Source organism: Microtus ochrogaster, chromosome 7, assembly GCF_000317375.1.
Source record: "Microtus ochrogaster isolate Prairie Vole_2 chromosome 7, MicOch1.0, whole genome shotgun sequence".
Lineage (NCBI taxonomy): Eukaryota > Metazoa > Chordata > Mammalia > Rodentia > Cricetidae > Microtus > Microtus ochrogaster.
In genome coordinates this window covers 3,556,618-3,574,112 of record NC_022014.1, presented here as the reverse complement: position 1 = coordinate 3,574,112, position 17,495 = coordinate 3,556,618, and the positions used below count along the sequence as shown (strand labels likewise).

The following is a 17,495-nucleotide window of genomic DNA, read 5'->3' as shown; positions in this document are numbered from 1 at the left end:
GCAGAAGTGTGATGGCACACACCTTTAATCTCAGCACTCAGGAGGCAGAAGTGTGATGGCACACACCTTTAATCTCAGCACTCAGGAGGCAGAAGCTTATGAGTTCAAGCCCATCTTGGTCTACATAGTAAGACATTTTATAAAACATCTAAATAAAGCCAGGTGGAGGTAATGCACACCTTGAATCCCAGCACTCAGGAGGTAGAGGCAGGCAGATCACTGAGTTCGAGGCCAGGCTGGTCTATAGAGTGAGTTTCAGGACAGCCAAGGGTACTCAGAGACACCATATTTCAAAACAAAAAACAAAAACAAGAGCCAGGCAGGTAGTGATGCATGCCTTTGATACCAGCACTTGGAAGGCAGACAGCACTTGGGAGGCAGAGGCAGGCGGATCTCTGAGTTTGAGGCCAACCTGGTCTATAAGCGAGTTCTAGAACAGCCAGGGCTACACTGAGAAACCCTGTCTCAAAAAAAAAAAAAAAAAAAAAAAAAAACAAGAAAAAGCATAACAAACAAACCCAAAAAACCCCAAAGACAACAATGAAGATCAACTGTCACATCTACCCTGCATCGTTGGCTGTGCCATTTCAGGGATGTTCCTCACTTGGGAGGACATGACACTGGTGCCATCTACTAGAGGATATATACTGAACCAGCTGTGCACGAGGAAAGCATCAAGATGGGCTCCAGTCCATCCATATGGCCACTCCCCCATGTGGTCCCCTCCAGACTCCCCCAGGACCTCAGCCTGAAGGTCTTCTCTCCTTTGTACTCTTCCACCACGCAGGCTGTCCCTCTCACCAGCAGGAGACCCGGTGACAGTGTTCAGGTTTGGAGTCAGCTGGTGGCTCTTTGTTGCTCAGTTTCTCCCTGTCACAGAGGTGTGTTAACAGTACCTGTTTCTCAGGATTGTCCTATGATTCTCCCAGCAGGAGTGGTGCTGATGTCTGTGAACTTACTGACAAGGGTAAACCAAGGCAATCGGGTCAGTGTTTCGGAAGTCTGGTCACATCTGTTCGTAATTGGCATTCTCCATTGTGGCCTGTATACCAAATCAACGTGGGGCTTCTAAGTGACAGAATCAGTCTTTGTGAGCTTTTGTCAAGTGCAGCTCTTCTCGCTGCCAGCTCAGTTCCCCAGACTAAATGTGAAATCAGAGGGATGAAGGAGTTCTCCTAGGTAGCATGGACTCCAGGAAGGAGCCCTGCAGTCTCTGCCCTCCAAGGCCGTGGTCCTTGAAGTTTTCCAGGCCAGCAGAGATAGGATATTCCATAAATAGGACCTTAGGAGTATTGAGGTCATTGGGTTTGTCTGATGAGTTTGAAGGTTGAAGTGATTCAGAAAAACCCTTGTGGAGAACTGGGGCTCAAGAGCAAAGCAAGAGGTGGACACATTGGGAACTGGGAATTTACATGACACAGGGCAGAGCCTCAGGGAAACTGGGAACTGCTTTTAGTCTGACAGTGTACGTCAAGGTGATGCTGATAAACACATACCTCGCCTATGTCCTAGCTATTGCACTCCAAATGATACACCCCAGATACGGGAACATATGTCCATATATTCATACATAGAAACAAGAATCTTCACAGAGACATTACAAGAGTCTTAAACTGGAAACGACCCAGTGCTCATCAGCAAGGAAACAGACAAAACCACATGTTTTTACAACAGCCCAAGAGATAATTCACTAAAAATTAAAAATAAACCGAGGACAGATTTCACAGGCACTATGTTGAGTTAAGGAAGCATGATAACCAAGGGTACATCTCACTTATAAGATGGTCCTAGAGTAGGCATGGCAGCTCATGCCTGTAATCCCAGCACTCAGAAGCTGAGGCAGGAGGAGTGCCAAAAGTTCCAGGCTAGCCCAGGCTACAGAGTAGAAGGTTTGTTTTGAAAAAACAAAAGACAATCAAACAAAAGGGGCCTGGGGACGTAGCTCATTGACAGAGGTTTGCCTGGCATGCACAAACTGAGCATGGTGGCACTTAGCTATGATCTCAATAGTTGCAAGACACAGAACAGAAATTCAAGGTCACCCTCAGTATATATTGATTGAGGCTGGCCTCAGTTTATAAAATCCTGTCTCAGAACAAATGAACAAAGACAGAGCCAGTGAGATGGCATAGCAGCCAAGCTTGTCAACCTGAGCTGCGGCCCAAGGACCCACTTGCCATGTCACACATGGACACACACACACCTAATTTAAAAAGAAAACAATGATAATAGTTTTCAAAAGATTTCACATACACATACATTATTATAATGTTTGTGGAAACAGGGTTTCTCTGTGTAACAGCCCTGGCTGTTCTAAAACTTGCTTTGTAGACCAGGATGACCTCAAACTCACAGAGATCCACCTACCTCTGCCTCTGAATCCTGGGATTAAAGGTATAAACCACCATGCAGGTCATCCAGTTCTTAGCACCCAAAAGAGAGCTCACGACAGCTGTTTACTCCTTCCTTCTTCCGGTTTCCAAGATTACCATAAATGCAGGCAAATACTCATATACATAAAGTAAAAATAAATCTTTAAAAATATTATTAATTATGTGTGTGTATGTGCATGTGTGCACAGGTGTCCACAGAGGGCAGAAGAAAGTCACTGTCCCTTGCCGGGCAGTGGTGAAGCACACCTTTAATCCCAGCACTCGGGAGGCAGAGGCAGGTGGATTTTTGTGAGTTCGAGGCCAGCCTGGGCTACCGAGCTAGTTCCAGGACAGGCTCCAAAACCACAGAGAAACCCTGTCTTGAAAAACCAAAGGGGGGCGGGGCTGGAGAGATGGCTCAGGTTAAGAGCATTGCCTGCTCTTCAAAAGGTCCTGAGTTCAATTCCCAGCAACCACATGGTGGCTCACAACCTACATCTGTAATGAGGTCTGGTGCCCTGTTCTAGTCTGCAGGATTACTTGTACACAGAATATTGTATACATAATAAATAAATAAATATTTAAAAAAAGAAAAAGAACAAAGGGGAAAAGAAAAGAAAGTCACTGTCCCTTGGAGCTGGAGTGACAGGCACTTGTGAACTGCCCAATTTGAGTGCTTGGGAACTAAACTCAGGGTGGTCTTCAGGAGGGGTGAAAAGCCAGCCCGCCTCCATCTTAGGCTTAAAAGCCATCTTATAGAAAAGATATACTAGGTTCGTTTCTGTTTATGATTAGACCTGAACTTCCCAAGGGTACTTGTATTCTCTGTTTCAGTTCTTCAAAAACGGTTTCCCAGTTTCCAAGTGACATGAACTAGTAATGGCAAAACAGTGGGGTTGGGATACAGGGCACATTGCCCACAGTATGGCATTTAGCAATTGGTAGCTGTCATGGTCCTCATCAACTATTAATACTTTTATTGTTTTATTGAGGCGTAGTATACAATGATGCACTTATGTCTTAAGTACAGATCAATGCAATTTTTACATAATATGTGCATGTATCAAGTATCAGACATAGCACAATTCCAACATTTCACAAAAGTGCTCTTATATTACTATCCAGTCAATAACGGATATCTCTTCCCAACCACGTTTCTGGCTGCGATTATGCATTCACTCTAATTTGCTTGCTCTAATCTTTTTAAAATTCTCACCTGTGGCCTAGAGGAATCTCTATTAAAGATTGTACTCTGTTAATCCCAGCGGCGGGAAGAGAAAGACCACCAACCCAAAGCATCATGGCCGAATTAATTAAAGCAAACAATGAATTAAACCAAGTATTTTTTAAAATTCGTGTACATGTACTGCCTCCCCCTAAGGCGGAGTTGAAAGGTCAACATTGGATGTGAGGAAAACGAGGTTTTTAGAAAACTCAGGAGATGGCCAGGCGGTGGTGGCGCACGCCTTTAATCCCAGCACTCGGGAGGCAGAGGCAGGCAGAGCTCTGTGAGTTCGAGACCAGCCTGGTCTACAGAGCTAGTTCCAGGACAGGCTCCAAAGCCACAGAGAAACCCTGTCTCGAAAAAACCAAAAAAGAAAAAAGAAAAAAAGAAAAAAGAAAACTCAGGAGTAGGGGGAATTTGGCAGGCAAAATAGGACAGATTGTAGGAGCAGAACATAAAATCCTAACGATCTCCTGAAACAAAGACGTGGTTGCAAGGTGGGCATAACAAGGTAGTCAGAAAAAGGTAAGTCATAAGTGGTCAGATAACCTTTTAAAACAAAAGTAGGGTTGCAAGATGGTTATCAACAACTTTTTGAATCAAAGACACGATTTCCATCCCTGGAACAGGTAGTACAGAACCTTTTGTAGTTAAGGTCACAGGCTGGGCATGGCTCCAAAGAAAGAGACGCGGTGCGAGCTCCGACTTCACCTCTAAGGCGCCGACGTGACGACTGCAACGCCGGTGGCCCCTCCTGCAGAGCTCCTGCGGGTAGCCCCGCCCAGCCAGGACCGCCAGAAGAGGTAGCCAATCAGCGGCCGGCCTGGCCCGGGGTCCCTGACCTGGAGTCTCCGTCACCTAGGCTGACCACCAGTTTCCAATGAGCGAGCTACCCCGCGTCCATCCATGATCAGCCGCCTTACGTCCCATGCCATTCACGGCCCGCAGCGTTTCCGTAGCGTACGCTTTCCCCTTGCCGGTTGGCGCTCTGCCAGCCAATCATCGGCGTATCCGGACCAGCCAGCCAATGGCTGCCCGCCTCCGCGCGCCTGGCCCGCGACGGTAGCGGCTGTGCGCCTTGCGGCACGCGGGAACGGGCGAGGGATTGGCGCAAGCGGAGGCCAATGGGCGGTGCGCGCGAGGAGCGGGGCCAATGAGCGTCGCAGAGGCGGGGCCGGCGCCGCGGCGGGCGGCTGTGAGGAGCGGCCGGTAGTGGCGGCAGTGGCGGCGGGTGGCGGCGGCGGCGGCCAGCGGTCGGCCATGGCGGAGGCGGAGGCCGGCGGCGACGAGGCCCGCTGCGTGCGGCTGAACGCCGAGCGGGCCAGGGTACTGCTGGCCGACGTGGACACGCTGCTGTTCGACTGCGATGGCGTGCTGTGGCGCGGCGAGACGGCCGTGCCGGGCGCGCCGGAGACCCTGCGGGCGCTGCGGGCCCGCGGCAAGCGACTGGGCTTCATCACCAACAACAGCAGCAAGACTCGCACGGCCTACGCCGAGAAGCTAAGGCGTTTGGGTTTCGGCGGCCCGGCGGGGCCCGACGCGGGCCTCGAGGTCTTCGGCACGGCCTACTGCAGCGCGCTCTATCTGCGCCAGCGCCTGGCCGGCGTGCCGGACCCCAAGGCCTACGTGCTGGGCAGCCCGGCCTTAGCGGCCGAGCTGGAGGCCGTGGGTGTCGCCAGCGTGGGTGTGGGCCCGGAGGCGTTGCAGGGCGAAAGCCCGAGCGACTGGCTGGCCGTGCCGCTCGATCCCGACGTGCGCGCGGTAGTGGTGGGTTTCGACCCACACTTCAGCTACATGAAACTCACCAAGGCCGTGCGGTACCTGCAGCAGCCCGACTGTCTGCTCGTGGGCACCAACATGGACAACCGGCTCCCACTGGAGAACGGCCGTTTCATTGCGGGTCCGTGCGCCTGAGGGCTGGAGGTTGGAGGGCGGGTCCAGCCCTTCCGTGTCCTCTGACCCCCAGCGTCCCCTTCCCTCCCTCGCCCTGCAGGTACCGGCTGCCTGGTGCGAGCCGTGGAGATGGCCGCCCAGCGCCAGGCAGACATCATCGGGAAGCCTAGCCGCTTCATCTTCGACTGCGTGGCCCGGGAGTATGGGATCAACCCAGAGCGCACCGTCATGGTGGGAGACCGCCTGGACACAGACATCCTCCTGGGCGCCACCTGTAGCCTGAAGACTATCCTGACCCTCACCGGAGTCTCCACGCTTGAGGATGTGAAGATTAATCAGGAAAGTGACTGCATGAACAAGAAGAAAATGGTCCCTGACTTTTATGTTGACAGCATAGCCGACCTCCTGCCTGCCCTTCAAGGTTAAAGATCTAGTGTCTTTAATCTCTGGAATAAAAAATTTTAAATCAGTTACCTAAGTTAATAGGTGGGGCTTAGAAATGACTCAGTTAGGTGGCTGCAGGTTAATTAGAACTGAGCCGAGGAAGACATTAACCTTGTAGGCAAAGTTGGGGGTGTTGTTTACAGATGGTTGTATTTTAAGATGCACTTTTAAACTTGGAAGGCTGTGGGGTGGTCGTAGCATCTGCCCAGGATTCGGGTAAGCTTAGGCCCTGTTGATGAGTCTGAAGGAGGTCAAGGGGTGTGCGTCATGCATTTTGCTGAAAAATGTATTCAGGGATCAGACCCTCAGATGGGCAGAGAGGAAAAGAAGGGCTCTTATGAGACACTTGTGTAGACCAGAAACTGGGGTGGTTGTCCTCCATTGTGACCATACTACAGAGGAGCCTGCTCCTGTGTTCCCAGTTTCTCCCATGCTGGGTGGGAGTGGAGGAAGCTGCTCCCAGGAGGGATTGCTGTTGTTGATGTTTAGGATGCTGCCCTTGACAGCTTCCACTTATCTTGGCTTCCTTGAAAACCACTTTGATGTCACAATTGTCTGTTCTGATGCCCAGGATTGCAGTCTCATGCACAGTAACAGCCTAGCTAAACTTGGGCTCTCTTGTGTGAATTTAAACCCAAATGTCTCACTGAGTGTGCTCTGCTGAGCGGGTATGGGTGCCTGCATTTAACTCCATACTGCTGTACAGGGACCTTAGAACAGTGTTTATTTTTTAAAAAAAAAAAAAAATTTTTTTAAACTACTCAACAACATTGTCAGGTGTGGAATTGCATTTTTAGTGTATGGATTAATAGCTGTGTTGTCTTAGGTAAATCCCACTGAAAAAACCTTAAGCCACCATCAGCAGCATAGCCAATGTGCAGCCCAAGGATTGCCTTGTTTCCCAGAGTGCCCTCTGGATATGGAAGGAAAGAGGAGTCCTGAGAACAGTTGTCTCACAACCTCCGTGGCCTCTGTCCTTTGGGTTGTGGCTGGGTTATATGTTGGTGCTCCACGAAGCCATCTATTTCCATCCTGGATTTCCTTGTTGACGGCCAGCCAGAAGGCCCACCCTACTAACCAGTTGGCTTCTCAGCATCTCTGGCCTTTTGCTCTGCTCTGCAAGTCTCTGACCTTTAGCAGTCTGCTGAGCAGACTGGACAGCGTTCGTGGGGGCAAACCCAGGAAGCTGTTCCTTTTGGCTGACTCCTTCCTTCCTGGCTCCTTGCCCTATGGCTACTCATGATCATGGCACTTCACCTGTTCACCAAGTTCTCAAAGCAATAAAATGTATCCCATGCCTGAAGCTGTTCCCAGGTCAGGGGTTGCTGGGAGTGGAATAATGCCATAATTCAACATGAAAGCAGCAGTGCCTTTAACATTGGTGCTGATCCTCTGTGAGGGTGGCTCCGTGAGTCTGGGTAGGATAATTACTGTTCTGTTGTGGCTTTATCACCTACACAGGAGCACTGGTAGGTGCAGCAGCAAGGGATGCCCCTCTTCTACTGGGCAGTAGCCTGAGAACCTATGTGTGTTACATTTCCACCTTATTTCACTGTGAACTCAAATGCACATTAAACTCTCAAACCCACACTGATAAGGTTTGCCTTCCTCTATATACTTTGAATAACACCTGTCTACCTATGGATGGGGGCAAGGCAGGAGACATAAGGCAGGCCAGGATCCCAGTTCCAAAATCTTACGCAGTGGACATGACCACTGTAGCCCCACCCTTCTTCTGAGGAACAAACAGGTCCTGAAGAAACAGGAAGTGTGTAGCGTAAAAACAATAGAATACAGCTACTGGGTAAAATATGTGTATATGTGTGCAGCTGAGCTACCATGTAGCTAGACAGACCAGGGACCAGAGCAATCAGCTTGGTTAGGAAAAAACATGTTAGGGAACAGGCTGGCTTAGCCATCCTTGATATACAGCAAGCTGTTTGTCCAGTGCAGCCTGGAGCCCACTGTGTGCACATGGGAATATCCACAACCCTATCTGGTGTTAATGGGGTCTGGAAAGAGGCTTGGGAGTTTACAGGTAAAGAAAGGAAGCATGCCGGGCGATGGTGGCGCACACCTTTAATCCCGGCACTCGGGAGGCAGAGGCAGGCGGATCTCTGTGAGTTCGAGACCAGCCTGGTCTACAGAGCTAGTTCCAGGACAGGCTCCAAAGCCACAAAGAAACCCTGTCTCGAAAAACCAAAAAAAAAAAAAAAAAAGCAATTAGCCTCATACTGATGGTTCATTGAACATTTATTGATGGTCTGTGTCTAGCTCAGGAGTCCAGAGGTAACGGATTCCAAGAAAATTAACTGCCAAAACAGACAAAATCATCCTGGCCAAGATCTAGCCCGTTCTGACTTCCTACCAAGGCCCTGCTTTCACTCGCTCCCAGAACCATGATCTGCACAGGCCAGGTGTCCAGAGACATGCCTGATGACCAGCAGTGGGGGAAGAGGGCTGTCCTGGCTCTGACCCAGGATATCAGATACTGGCTGGGAAGGAAGCAGTGGGATTGGGAGGGGAGGGTACAGTTTGACTCATCAAAGGCATCCTGAGGTTTCCCTGGCTGACTCCTCCAAGGGGCTGTAGACAATCAGTGCATTGTCAGCAGGGGCTGCAGCATGGAGCAAGGGCACATCCACACTGAGAGCCTCAGGTCCAGGCCTGTTGAGGTGAGTGTCTCTGCCACCCCCCACCCCACCCCCGACAAGGACACAGGGACACCATAGGAGACAGAGGTGTCACCACCTACCATCAGCCCCTTCCCTGAGCAAGTCGCTCCCTGGACTCTAACCCAGGTTAGAGTCTAAGCCGCTCTGACAGTAATATGCCCCCAGGTGAAGACCAAACCCTGCCATAGGGGTTGGAGAACAGCGGGCCTGCTGCTGTTGCTGACACTGGTCACTGCAGGGGCCATGGCAGGAGGGCTTCTTGGCTTCACGTACAGCCCTCCCAAGGTGAGCCACTCCTCAAACCCAGGGGTATACAGAGTGGGAAGGGAGCAGGAAGACCAGAATCTCCCATAGGGCCAGGCCTAAACACTGGCCTTGAGCAGATAGCCAGAGGAGCAGCAGGAACAAAGGCCAACTCAGGTAATGTGGAAATACAATGTTAGGGCTGAATTCCAAATACCCCTTAGCCTTTGCTGCAGATGCTCCGAAAGACCTCAAGCTCCAGGGTACCCTGGCCCAACCAAACCACTCTAGTGGACGTGGCCCAGAACATGGCAACTATCGTGGTGACTCCGCTTCAGAGCAACCACAGCTGGGCTGTGCTGTTCGACGGGCAAAGTGTGAGTAAGCTTGGGAGGGGGTAGAGTAGAGGTATGGGGTGGCCTTGACTTACCTGTCTGCCTCCCCAGGGCTACATCTGTTACCGCCCTGCAGAGCACCAGGCCTGCTTCCTCCGGCTGATGGAAGCCCAAGATTGGGAGACCCTAAGGCTGCTGGTGAACACTTCCAGGGTGAGCAGTACTACTTGGCTTGCCACCCCCTCCAAATCCCCTCCCCAAGGCCAGGGGACAAACAAAAGGTCCTTTGTGCAGCCTGGCTGGGCCAGCCAAGGCTCTGGTTTCAGGGGAACAGACAGCTCTATCTTCCCCTGACTAAGGCTGTTGACAAGAGCAGGTGGAAGAGCCATCAGGCTGGGGTGGAACACGAATGCCCTACCCAGCCAGGATCAAGAAAGTATTATACGATGGCCCACCAGAGTCTTTCTGCAGGCCCAGGAGTCCCATGTACCTGGCCAAGAGACCCACTATGCGCAGGAGCTGCTGGCAGTTTTGGGGGGCCATACTGTGGACCCTGCCCAAGTGGGAGCTTCGGTGCAACACCTTTGTGTGGACACTCCCATCTACTGGGCCCGACGAGCAGAGGGTGAGCTGGGGAAGGGTTGAGTGAACAGGCAGGCCTATGGCTCCTTCAGGACAGTACTGGGTCGGAGCCCTTGGGACTCATGAGTTCCCTTCTCCCCAGGGCCCCAGAGACAGCGGCTGATCTACCTCTGCATTGACATCTGCTTCCCGAGCAACATCTGTGTGTCTGTCTGCTTTTATTACCTTCCAGACTAAGCCCCCTACCGATCCTGTCCCCACAGGTCAGCCAGCTGGTCAGGTCACCACCACCAGTGAATGGAAGCTGACAGTAGGGACAAATAAACCCAGATTACCTGGCCATAGTGGTAATTTCTGGGGGCCTCAGGACCTGTACAGGGGTAGAGAGGAGCAAGTGGGGTGACATACCTGGGAAACAAGCACCAACCTCAAATCTCAACAGTTCCAATCCCTGTGGGTCTAGCCTCCTAAAGGGAGCAAAGACTCCCTGTCCAGGCACACGCAGCCTGGCTTGGTGAACCTTCTGACAACAGACTGGGCATGGAGAGAGTCCCAGGGCAGAGTGTTCAGCAAGTCTAGGTTGGCCAGGCAGGGCCAGGGTAGTCTGGTCAGCTCCAGGTGGCCTGACATGCAGAGGCTGACCTGAGTCTCATCCACGTAGAGCCACTATACCAGGCAGTCCTGACTTCCCAGTGCAGCCTCAAGGAGTAGAGGCTAACCCAGCACGCTGTCATTGAAGGCCAAGCAGACGACAGCTTTCTGATGGCCACCATACTCTCTCTTGATCTCTCCAGTCTCAACACACCAGAGCCGGGCCAGGTTGTCAGAGGAGGCTGCAAAGGGGGTGCAGGCAGAAGAGAGTGGCAACTTTGAGTGGCCTCTCCAGAGGCCAAGGCAATGTGGGGGAGACAGAGGGCAGGGCTCACCTGTGACTATGTACTGGGAGTCCCCTGAGAAGGCACACCCCCACATCCAGCCACGGGATGACTCTCCAGGGTTACCACTCTTGATGCTGAGCTCTGTCATCAGGGAGAAGTTGGATGTCCTCCAAATTTTACATGTCTGGTCAGCTGAACAGGTGGCAAGGAGCCTGGGGTTGGACATTGGGTATCCCTGTATCCACTGACCACACACCAGATAGTGTCCCCAGCCCCTGCAAATGCCCTCTTCCCCCAAACCCTAACACGCACGTGGAGTCAGGGCTGAAGCGGCATTGCAGGGCATAGCGTGTGTGGGCTGGGATCTTGGTCTTGGGAATGAGCTGAGTCACCTCGTCACCAATGCCCCCGGTCAGGTTCCAGACATAGCAGTTTCCCTATAGGACAGAAGGGCAGTCATTCAAAACCCAGACCCTCAGAACTGGACTTGGATCCGTGGACACCTGGGCCATGGTAGGAAGGCTGGCATCTTGGGTCATATCTACAGGAAGCTTGGTCCCAACAAGGAACCATACCCAGCCAGTCAAAAGCAAGAGTCCACATTGGCCGAAGACTCGAACACAGCTCCCTAGAGGCTGCTGCTGGCCAGCAGAGATGTGCAGGAGGGAGGCAGTAAGGAGAACACCCAGACAGAAGAGGTAACAACCCAAGGCTGAGAGGAGGAAATGCAAGCATGTGGAAGAAGTGACGTTCTAGGATTTAAAAGGAGAAAACGACACTAGAGATGGAAGCAAGGACCAAACTGGAGCATCCTGCAGTCTATGAGAAGGAGCCAGGCATCTTAAGGTCCCAGAACAGTGCAGCCTGTCAATAAGGCTAAAGGATACTTCTACAGTTGAAGGAGAACAGATCAGGCATCCCAGGAAGGCCACAGAGAAGTTTGTCAGTATCAGGGAAGATCAAAGTCATGGACTGGAACGTAAAAGAAAGGGAAATACTGGCTGAGGTGCCTAGTTTGATGGGTGGGCTATGGCAGACAGCAGGTGCCTGACTTTGGGAGCTGGGTAGAAAACTTAGAGAGGCCGGGCGATGGTGGCGCACGCCTTTAATCCCAACACTCGGGAGGCAGAGGCAGGCAGATCTCTGTGAGTTCGAGACCAGCCTGGTCTACAGAGCTAGTTCCAGGACAGGCTCCAAAGCCACAGAGAAACCCTGTCTCGAAAAACCAAAAAAAAAAAAAAAAGAAAGAAAGAAAACTTAGAGAGGCCTGAGGGATGACCAAGGAATCAAGTCATCTGCAGAAGATGAGGGGCTAGATGCTGAGATGGCCCTGTACCCAATCCCGGTACTCACAGCACTATTGACTGCTGCCATGTAGCTGGCATCAGGGTCAATGTGGGCAGACGTGATGGAAACCTCAGGCTCAGGGATCAGCTGCTCATTGTGGTCTGTCTTCAGGTCCCAGATGTGGATAGCACCGCTCTGGTCACCCACAATGAGTTCTGCCTGGGATGTAGTGGGGGTAAGATGCAGCAGTAGCTCTGCCCTCCAAAGCCCCCAGGTACCTGGCCCCATGAGTGCTCCTCACCTGGTTGGGGTGCAGACACACACAATTAATGGGCGCATTCACCTGGAAGATACGCTGACACTGCAGGTTGCGGGACCTGTGGGGAGTTACGGTTATACATGGTGTCTAATGCAAACTACTGGTGTCCCGCCAAAATCCCCCATTCTCTGCTAATAAGAGCTGCTTCTGCCTTGGAAGTTTGTGGAGTTTGGGTCTTCCCCACAGATGGCAGTGTGAAGCCAGCAGAAAGGGAATGGATGTCTGGCCGCTAGCCTGAAGCAGGGTTGGCTTTGATGGAGGTCCATCCTGCTTTCCTTCTCCCCTCAAACGCCCCTTTGGTTAGTTTGTCCGTGGGGTACTTGCCCAAAGACAACCCCCTGGCTGCCCTCTCCCCAGACAGCCACCCTCTCCAGTCCAGCACTCAACACCTGAGGTCCCAGATGCGAGCTGTGCAGTCCTCCCCGCCTGTGTACATCCAGCGGCCATCCTCATGAAAGCCCACAGATGCGATGTTCTTATTGACTCCATCGTAACTGATGATGGGGTTGGGGTTATTGGAGTTGAGATCATACATGCGGATATGTTGGTAACCTGGGGACACAGGCTAAATTGAAGCATGGCTGCAGGTAGTCCTGCCACCAGTCAAGGAAGGGCTGAGGTCAAGAATCTCAGGTACCTGCAGCAGCAATCATGCTTCGGTCTGGTGTGATCTCCAATGCATTCACCTGCTGAACATGTTAAGGATGATGGGAAGGGAACCCTGGAAAGGGAGGCCTTGGGGCCACAGGCTATCAAGACCTCCACCACTTGGCCTGAGTTTCCCCAGGCACTTGGCATTCATACCTAATCCTGGCCACCACCACCCTGCCTGCTCCCAAGTGAAGGATACAGAGTCCTGATGCTGCACTGTTCGAGTGCAAATGCCACTGTGTGCCTGCCAGAAGCGCACAGTGTGGTCATAGCCTGCAGTTGCCAAGATGACAGGGTCACTGCCCACTGTGCCTGGGGTGGTGTTCATTGTTTGATGACTGGGGAAAATGAGGCCTGCACGGGGCCAGGCGCTAGATGATAGGCAAAGTCCAAAGGTCAAAACATCTAGAGGGAAAGATACATGTATGAGAAAACAATCTGCACAGTACACTAAGTATTATCACTTTAAAGATAAGAAAATGAATCTTTAGAGTCACGCTGGCCGTCACAAGATAGGCGACTCAGTTCCTCCGCTTCTTGGCGCCAGTACCTTCGCTTCATCAGCACGGAAGGAGACGCCAACCCGCCTACAGCCAGCAGGAGGCAGTCACACACAGAGGGCAATCACAGGGGCGCCGTCTGCCGCAAGGGTAGGCAACGCAGGCGCAGGGCGACTGGGGAAGCCGGGCACCGCGGCTGCTGCGCATGCGTAGCTGACCGGCATTGGGCTCTGATGGGTGGGGGAGCTGGGCGGCAGGACCCCCGAGCTCCCCTGTGCTCTGCAGATTGCTCTGGCTCTGTCCTGCCAGCCCGATTACCCCGACCGCACCGTCCTAGCCACCCAGCGACTAGTACTCAGCCCTCGTTCCGCGGACTCCGTACCTTACACACGCTCAGCACTCTGCCTTGTCCAGGACGGCGAGGCGAGTAGGAGCGAGTCGATAGAAGCCGGGCCGAGCGTAGAGTTATCGATAGCTGCTCAGGGCGAGACCATGAGTGGGGGAGTTACCAAAGACATTTGAAAGTTCTCAGACCAGGAACTGCAGAAGCGGTCGAGCGCGGAGGGACATCAGCCGCGACCCCAGACTTGATCATCACAGCCTTGATACGGCTGCCTGTTTTTCAGGCTTGTTTCTCAGGAAGGATTGCACTGTCGTTGTCCCCTACCCCTGCACACATACACAATCCCCTACCCTACCTACCAAGATAGAATTTCCAACAAAACTTTCAGATAATTTTTTTTAAAGTATAAACATATCTCAAACGTTGTACTAACAGGATTACTTTCTTACAAGAAGTTCAAATGCAACTGGGCATTCTGTACTTCTATTTGCTTTATCTGGTAACCCTAGTCTGGGCCTTTACAGACCTGTCCAGCCCTAGCCTGATCCTCAGTGCACACAAGTTAGCCTAGGAACCCCTTTAGAACTGCAGATTCTCATGACTTCGTCTTTATCTTTGTCCTCCTATCTCCACAAAGTAGGTCTTGTTTTCCCATGAATTCTTTTCACTGCACCTATAAATGGGGCTGCAAACCCATTTTCCTATGACCACAAAGAGGGTGAGTCCAGTTCCTTGGCCAAGGCCAATTCCTGTCCATGCACCCAGGTCCCTGATCATAGACATCCCTCTTCCCCACACTTTTCCCCAGGCCCTCTTCACCTTTACCTCCTTAGTGAGTTTTTGTTGTTTGCTTTGCTTGCTTGTTTGTTTTTGGTGTTTTGAGACAAGATTACTCTGTGCTGCCCTAGCTATACTGGAACACACGCCGTAGACCAGTCTGGCCTCAAACTCACAGAGATCCACCTGCTTCTGCCTTTAGGTATTAATGGCGTGCACCCCCCCCCCAGTTTTGTTTTTGTTTTTTGCAGGGGTAGGGTTTTAAGACACTGTTTCTCTAATGTAACAGTCCTGGCTGTCTTGGAACTCAATTTGTAGACCAGTCTGACCTCGAACTCACTGAGATCCGCCTAGCTCTGCCTCCCAAGTGCTGGGATTAAAGGTGTGTGCCACACACACACACCCCTCCCCCCACACTTTGTTGTTTCAACCAGGGTTTGCTTGGTACCCTATAATAACTTCAAATTTACTAGGCAAGGATGACCTTGAACTTCAAATTCCCTGTCTCTAACACTGTAAATGTTTGGGCTTTGCACTCACTAGGCAACTATACTAGCATCTGAGTTTCAGTGCTAACTCCAGCCTCCCCCTTAGTGCTTTTAGAACCAAAACAACTCTAGTATTCTCTTTCCAGCTAAACTCTCTCTCCTCCAAAGAGCTGTCCTTGCCACTTCGGTAACTGCACTTCCCACCTCCCCCTCATTCCTCAGCTTTCCCCCCCAGCTCTCTGGGGAAATTCCTCAAGGCCACTGCCCAGCTTCATCTGCCAAACCTGATAGATACTTTCTTTCCACCTCTTGACCCTTGTGTACTGCGGATGACAGAAAATCTCATCTTCTTTTTTGTTCCCTGGTACCAGTACCAGCTCCACCTCAATGGACTCTCTTCCTGTCCTCCCACCCCCCAAAAAAACTCTCCCCCTTTTCTCTTTGCACACAAATGCCACACGGAGGACACCACCTTCCTGTCTAAAGTAACTCTCACTGACCAGTTGTCTTTCTGTTATAACTGGCTATCATCTGAGCACATCCCTCGTCCTTGCCATTGTGAGCCAACAATTTCACCTGGCACCCACCTCCTGTCTTTGTTCGTTGTCTTTTGAGATAGGGTTTCTCTGTGTAGCCCTGGCTGTCCTGGAACTGAACTGTAAACCAGGCTGGCCTTGAACTCAGAGATCTGCCTGCCCCTGCCCCTCAAGTGCTGGGATTAGAGGCTTGCGCCACTCCTCACGTCTTGGAAAGCCCTGCTTTAGTCCCCCTTTTACAGTCAACCTGTTTGCCACACCCTCCTCCTCCTCCTCTTCCTCACACAATTTCACGCACCCCAGGCTGGTTGGAATGGGCTCTGTGTAACTGAAGATGACCTTGACCTCCTCCTGTCCCCACTTCCCAAGCGCTGGAATCTCAGTTGTGCCTGTGTGGTCTTTTGTGAACTGAAACAAGAGCCTTCAGGGGTAACAGAGAACTTCCAGGTTCCTGGGTCTCCTAGCCCTTGCCTCTGCCTAATCTCTTCTCCCCCCAGGCTCCGCAGAGATCTCTCGCCACGCCCTTTCTTAGGTCCTTTACCTGTGCCTAGGCTGTTCTCCCTCGACCCCACGCCCGCCGACACAGCTCTTGGCTCTCAGCACCTTCACGTTCATCTTACGAGCTTGCTCTTTGTGGGACTTTGTGCTGGTTCAGGTGAAGCTCACAAAGCATAAAATTGTCCAGTTATTAAAGGTTTGTTTTTGTTTATGGGTATGTGTGTGTGTCTGTGTTAGCATGCATACATGCATGCAGGTGCCTTCAGAGGCCAAGAAAGGGTATATGATCCCTTAGAGCTGGGGGTTGCAGGTGGTTGTGAGCTACCTGTTGTGTGTGCTAGGAACTGAACTCAGATCCTCTGCAAAAACAGAATTGCTCCTGATGAGCTATCTCTCTAATCCCACAATTGGACATTTCAATTGAACAGTTCATGAAAAGGATGCAAATCAGTAGTAGAGAGACTGCCTGGTACATTCTAGGCTAGCCCAGCAATGCATAAATAAAAACAGAGTGAACAATTTAGTCAATATGACACATCTGTAATCCTGGCACTTGGGAACCTGAGTCAGAAGGATAAAGAGTTCAAGGCCAGCCTCACTTGGCTACATAATGATTTAAAATAGAATCAAGTCAATATATTTTTTTAAAAAATTATGTAAACGTATTTTAAAAAAAGAATAATTTAAAAAAACACCAATTCAATGGCACAGTGACATTTAGTGGATTGACACTGTGTAACTACTACCTCTATATGACTGCCAGATGTTTCCATCCTCCCTTTAAGAGGTGACAGTGGTGGCCATGGCGCACACCTTTACTCCCAGCACTTGGAGGCAGAAGCAGGTGGATTTCTGTGAGATCAAGGCCAATCTGGTCTACAAAGAGTTCCAGGACAGACATGGCTACACAGAGAAACCTTGTCTGTCTTGGAGAGAGAGAGAGAGAAAGAGAGAGAGAGAGAGAGAGAGAGAGAGAGAGAGAGAGAGAGAGAGCAAAGACAGAGCTGGGCATGGTGGCTTTCGCTTTAATCCCAGCATCTGAGAGGCAGAGGCAGGCGGATCTCTGTGAGATCAAGACCGACCTGATCTACAAAGTGAGTTACAGGACAGCCAAGGCTACAAAGAGAAACCTTGTCTTGAAGAGAGAGAGAGAGAGAAAGAGAGAGAGAGAGAGAGAGAGAGAGAGAGAGAGAGAGAGAGAGAGAGACGAGGCATTACTCCCTGCCCTCTTTCCCCAACCCAGTCCCTGAAAACCACTAATCTTGTCTCTGTGTGTTGGCCTCTGCTGGACATGTCATGTCAACGGAATTGCAGATGTATAGCCGTTATGGGTCCCCATCATCCGTTTCTGTGGCTAAACAGTGTCCCCCGAATGCGTCCACCTCCTGTCATTTGTTCACCGATGGACGTCTGAACCGTTTCCTTCTTCCCAGCTTCTGTGACACGGTG

The 17,495-nt window shown here is 51.3% G+C and overlaps 3 protein-coding genes across 4 annotated transcripts; 2 read left to right on the top strand and 1 right to left on the bottom strand.

Moving 5' to 3' along the window:
- Window positions 1-3,989: 3,989 nt before the first annotated feature.
- Pgp (phosphoglycolate phosphatase) lies at window positions 3,990-5,961 on the top strand. The gene is made up of 2 exons (XM_005349176.2): window positions 3,990-5,497; window positions 5,591-5,961. Exons 1-2 carry the CDS (start codon window positions 4,504-4,506, stop codon window positions 5,914-5,916), a joined length of 1,320 nt encoding a protein of 439 aa, XP_005349233.2. The 5' UTR covers window positions 3,990-4,503; the 3' UTR covers window positions 5,917-5,961.
- A 2,211-nt stretch (window positions 5,962-8,172) lies between these two features.
- Window positions 8,173-13,827, bottom strand: Mlst8 (MTOR associated protein, LST8 homolog). Of its 2 annotated transcripts, none has more exons than XM_005349174.3 (9): window positions 13,787-13,827; window positions 13,104-13,309; window positions 12,891-12,942; window positions 12,643-12,805; window positions 12,236-12,311; window positions 12,001-12,153; window positions 10,960-11,084; window positions 10,696-10,859; window positions 8,173-10,602 (listed from the first exon to the last, which is right to left on the bottom strand). In XM_005349174.3, exons 2-9 carry the CDS (start codon window positions 13,230-13,232, stop codon window positions 10,484-10,486), a joined length of 981 nt encoding a protein of 326 aa, XP_005349231.1. In that variant the 5' UTR covers window positions 13,233-13,309; window positions 13,787-13,827; the 3' UTR covers window positions 8,173-10,483. The 2 variants fall into 2 exon arrangements, with proteins under 2 accessions (XP_005349231.1, XP_013202877.1); XM_013347423.2 differs by lacking the exon at window positions 13,787-13,827 and adding an exon at window positions 13,455-13,780.
- Bricd5 (BRICHOS domain containing 5) lies at window positions 8,559-10,018 on the top strand. The gene is made up of 6 exons (XM_026780639.1): window positions 8,559-8,609; window positions 8,748-8,894; window positions 9,077-9,229; window positions 9,299-9,400; window positions 9,659-9,812; window positions 9,912-10,018. The coding sequence occupies exons 1-6, from the start codon at window positions 8,559-8,561 to the stop codon at window positions 10,004-10,006; spliced, it is 702 nt and encodes a 233-aa protein (XP_026636440.1). The 3' UTR covers window positions 10,007-10,018.
- Window positions 13,828-17,495: the final 3,668 nt, after the last annotated feature.

Coding starts and splice junctions, on each gene's coding strand:
- Pgp (XM_005349176.2), top strand. CDS start 4,504: ATGATCAGCCGCCTTACGTCCCATGCCATTCACGGCCCGCAGCGTTTC. Junction 5,498..5,590: donor GAACGGCCGTTTCATTGCGG/GTCCGTGCGCCT, acceptor CTCGCCCTGCAG/GTACCGGCTGCCTGGTGCGA.
- Bricd5 (XM_026780639.1), top strand. CDS start 8,559: ATGGAGCAAGGGCACATCCACACTGAGAGCCTCAGGTCCAGGCCTGTT. Junction 8,895..9,076: donor TCACGTACAGCCCTCCCAAG/GTGAGCCACTCC, acceptor AATACCCCTTAG/CCTTTGCTGCAGATGCTCCG. Junction 9,230..9,298: donor TGCTGTTCGACGGGCAAAGT/GTGAGTAAGCTT, acceptor CTGCCTCCCCAG/GGCTACATCTGTTACCGCCC.
- Mlst8 (XM_005349174.3), bottom strand. CDS start 13,232: ATGAACACCACCCCAGGCACAGTGGGCAGTGACCCTGTCATCTTGGCA. Junction 12,943..13,103: donor CAGTGCAGCATCAGGACTCT/GTATCCTTCACT, acceptor TAACATGTTCAG/CAGGTGAATGCATTGGAGAT. Junction 10,860..10,959: donor CGCTTCAGCCCTGACTCCAC/GTGCGTGTTAGG, acceptor GTCCAACCCCAG/GCTCCTTGCCACCTGTTCAG.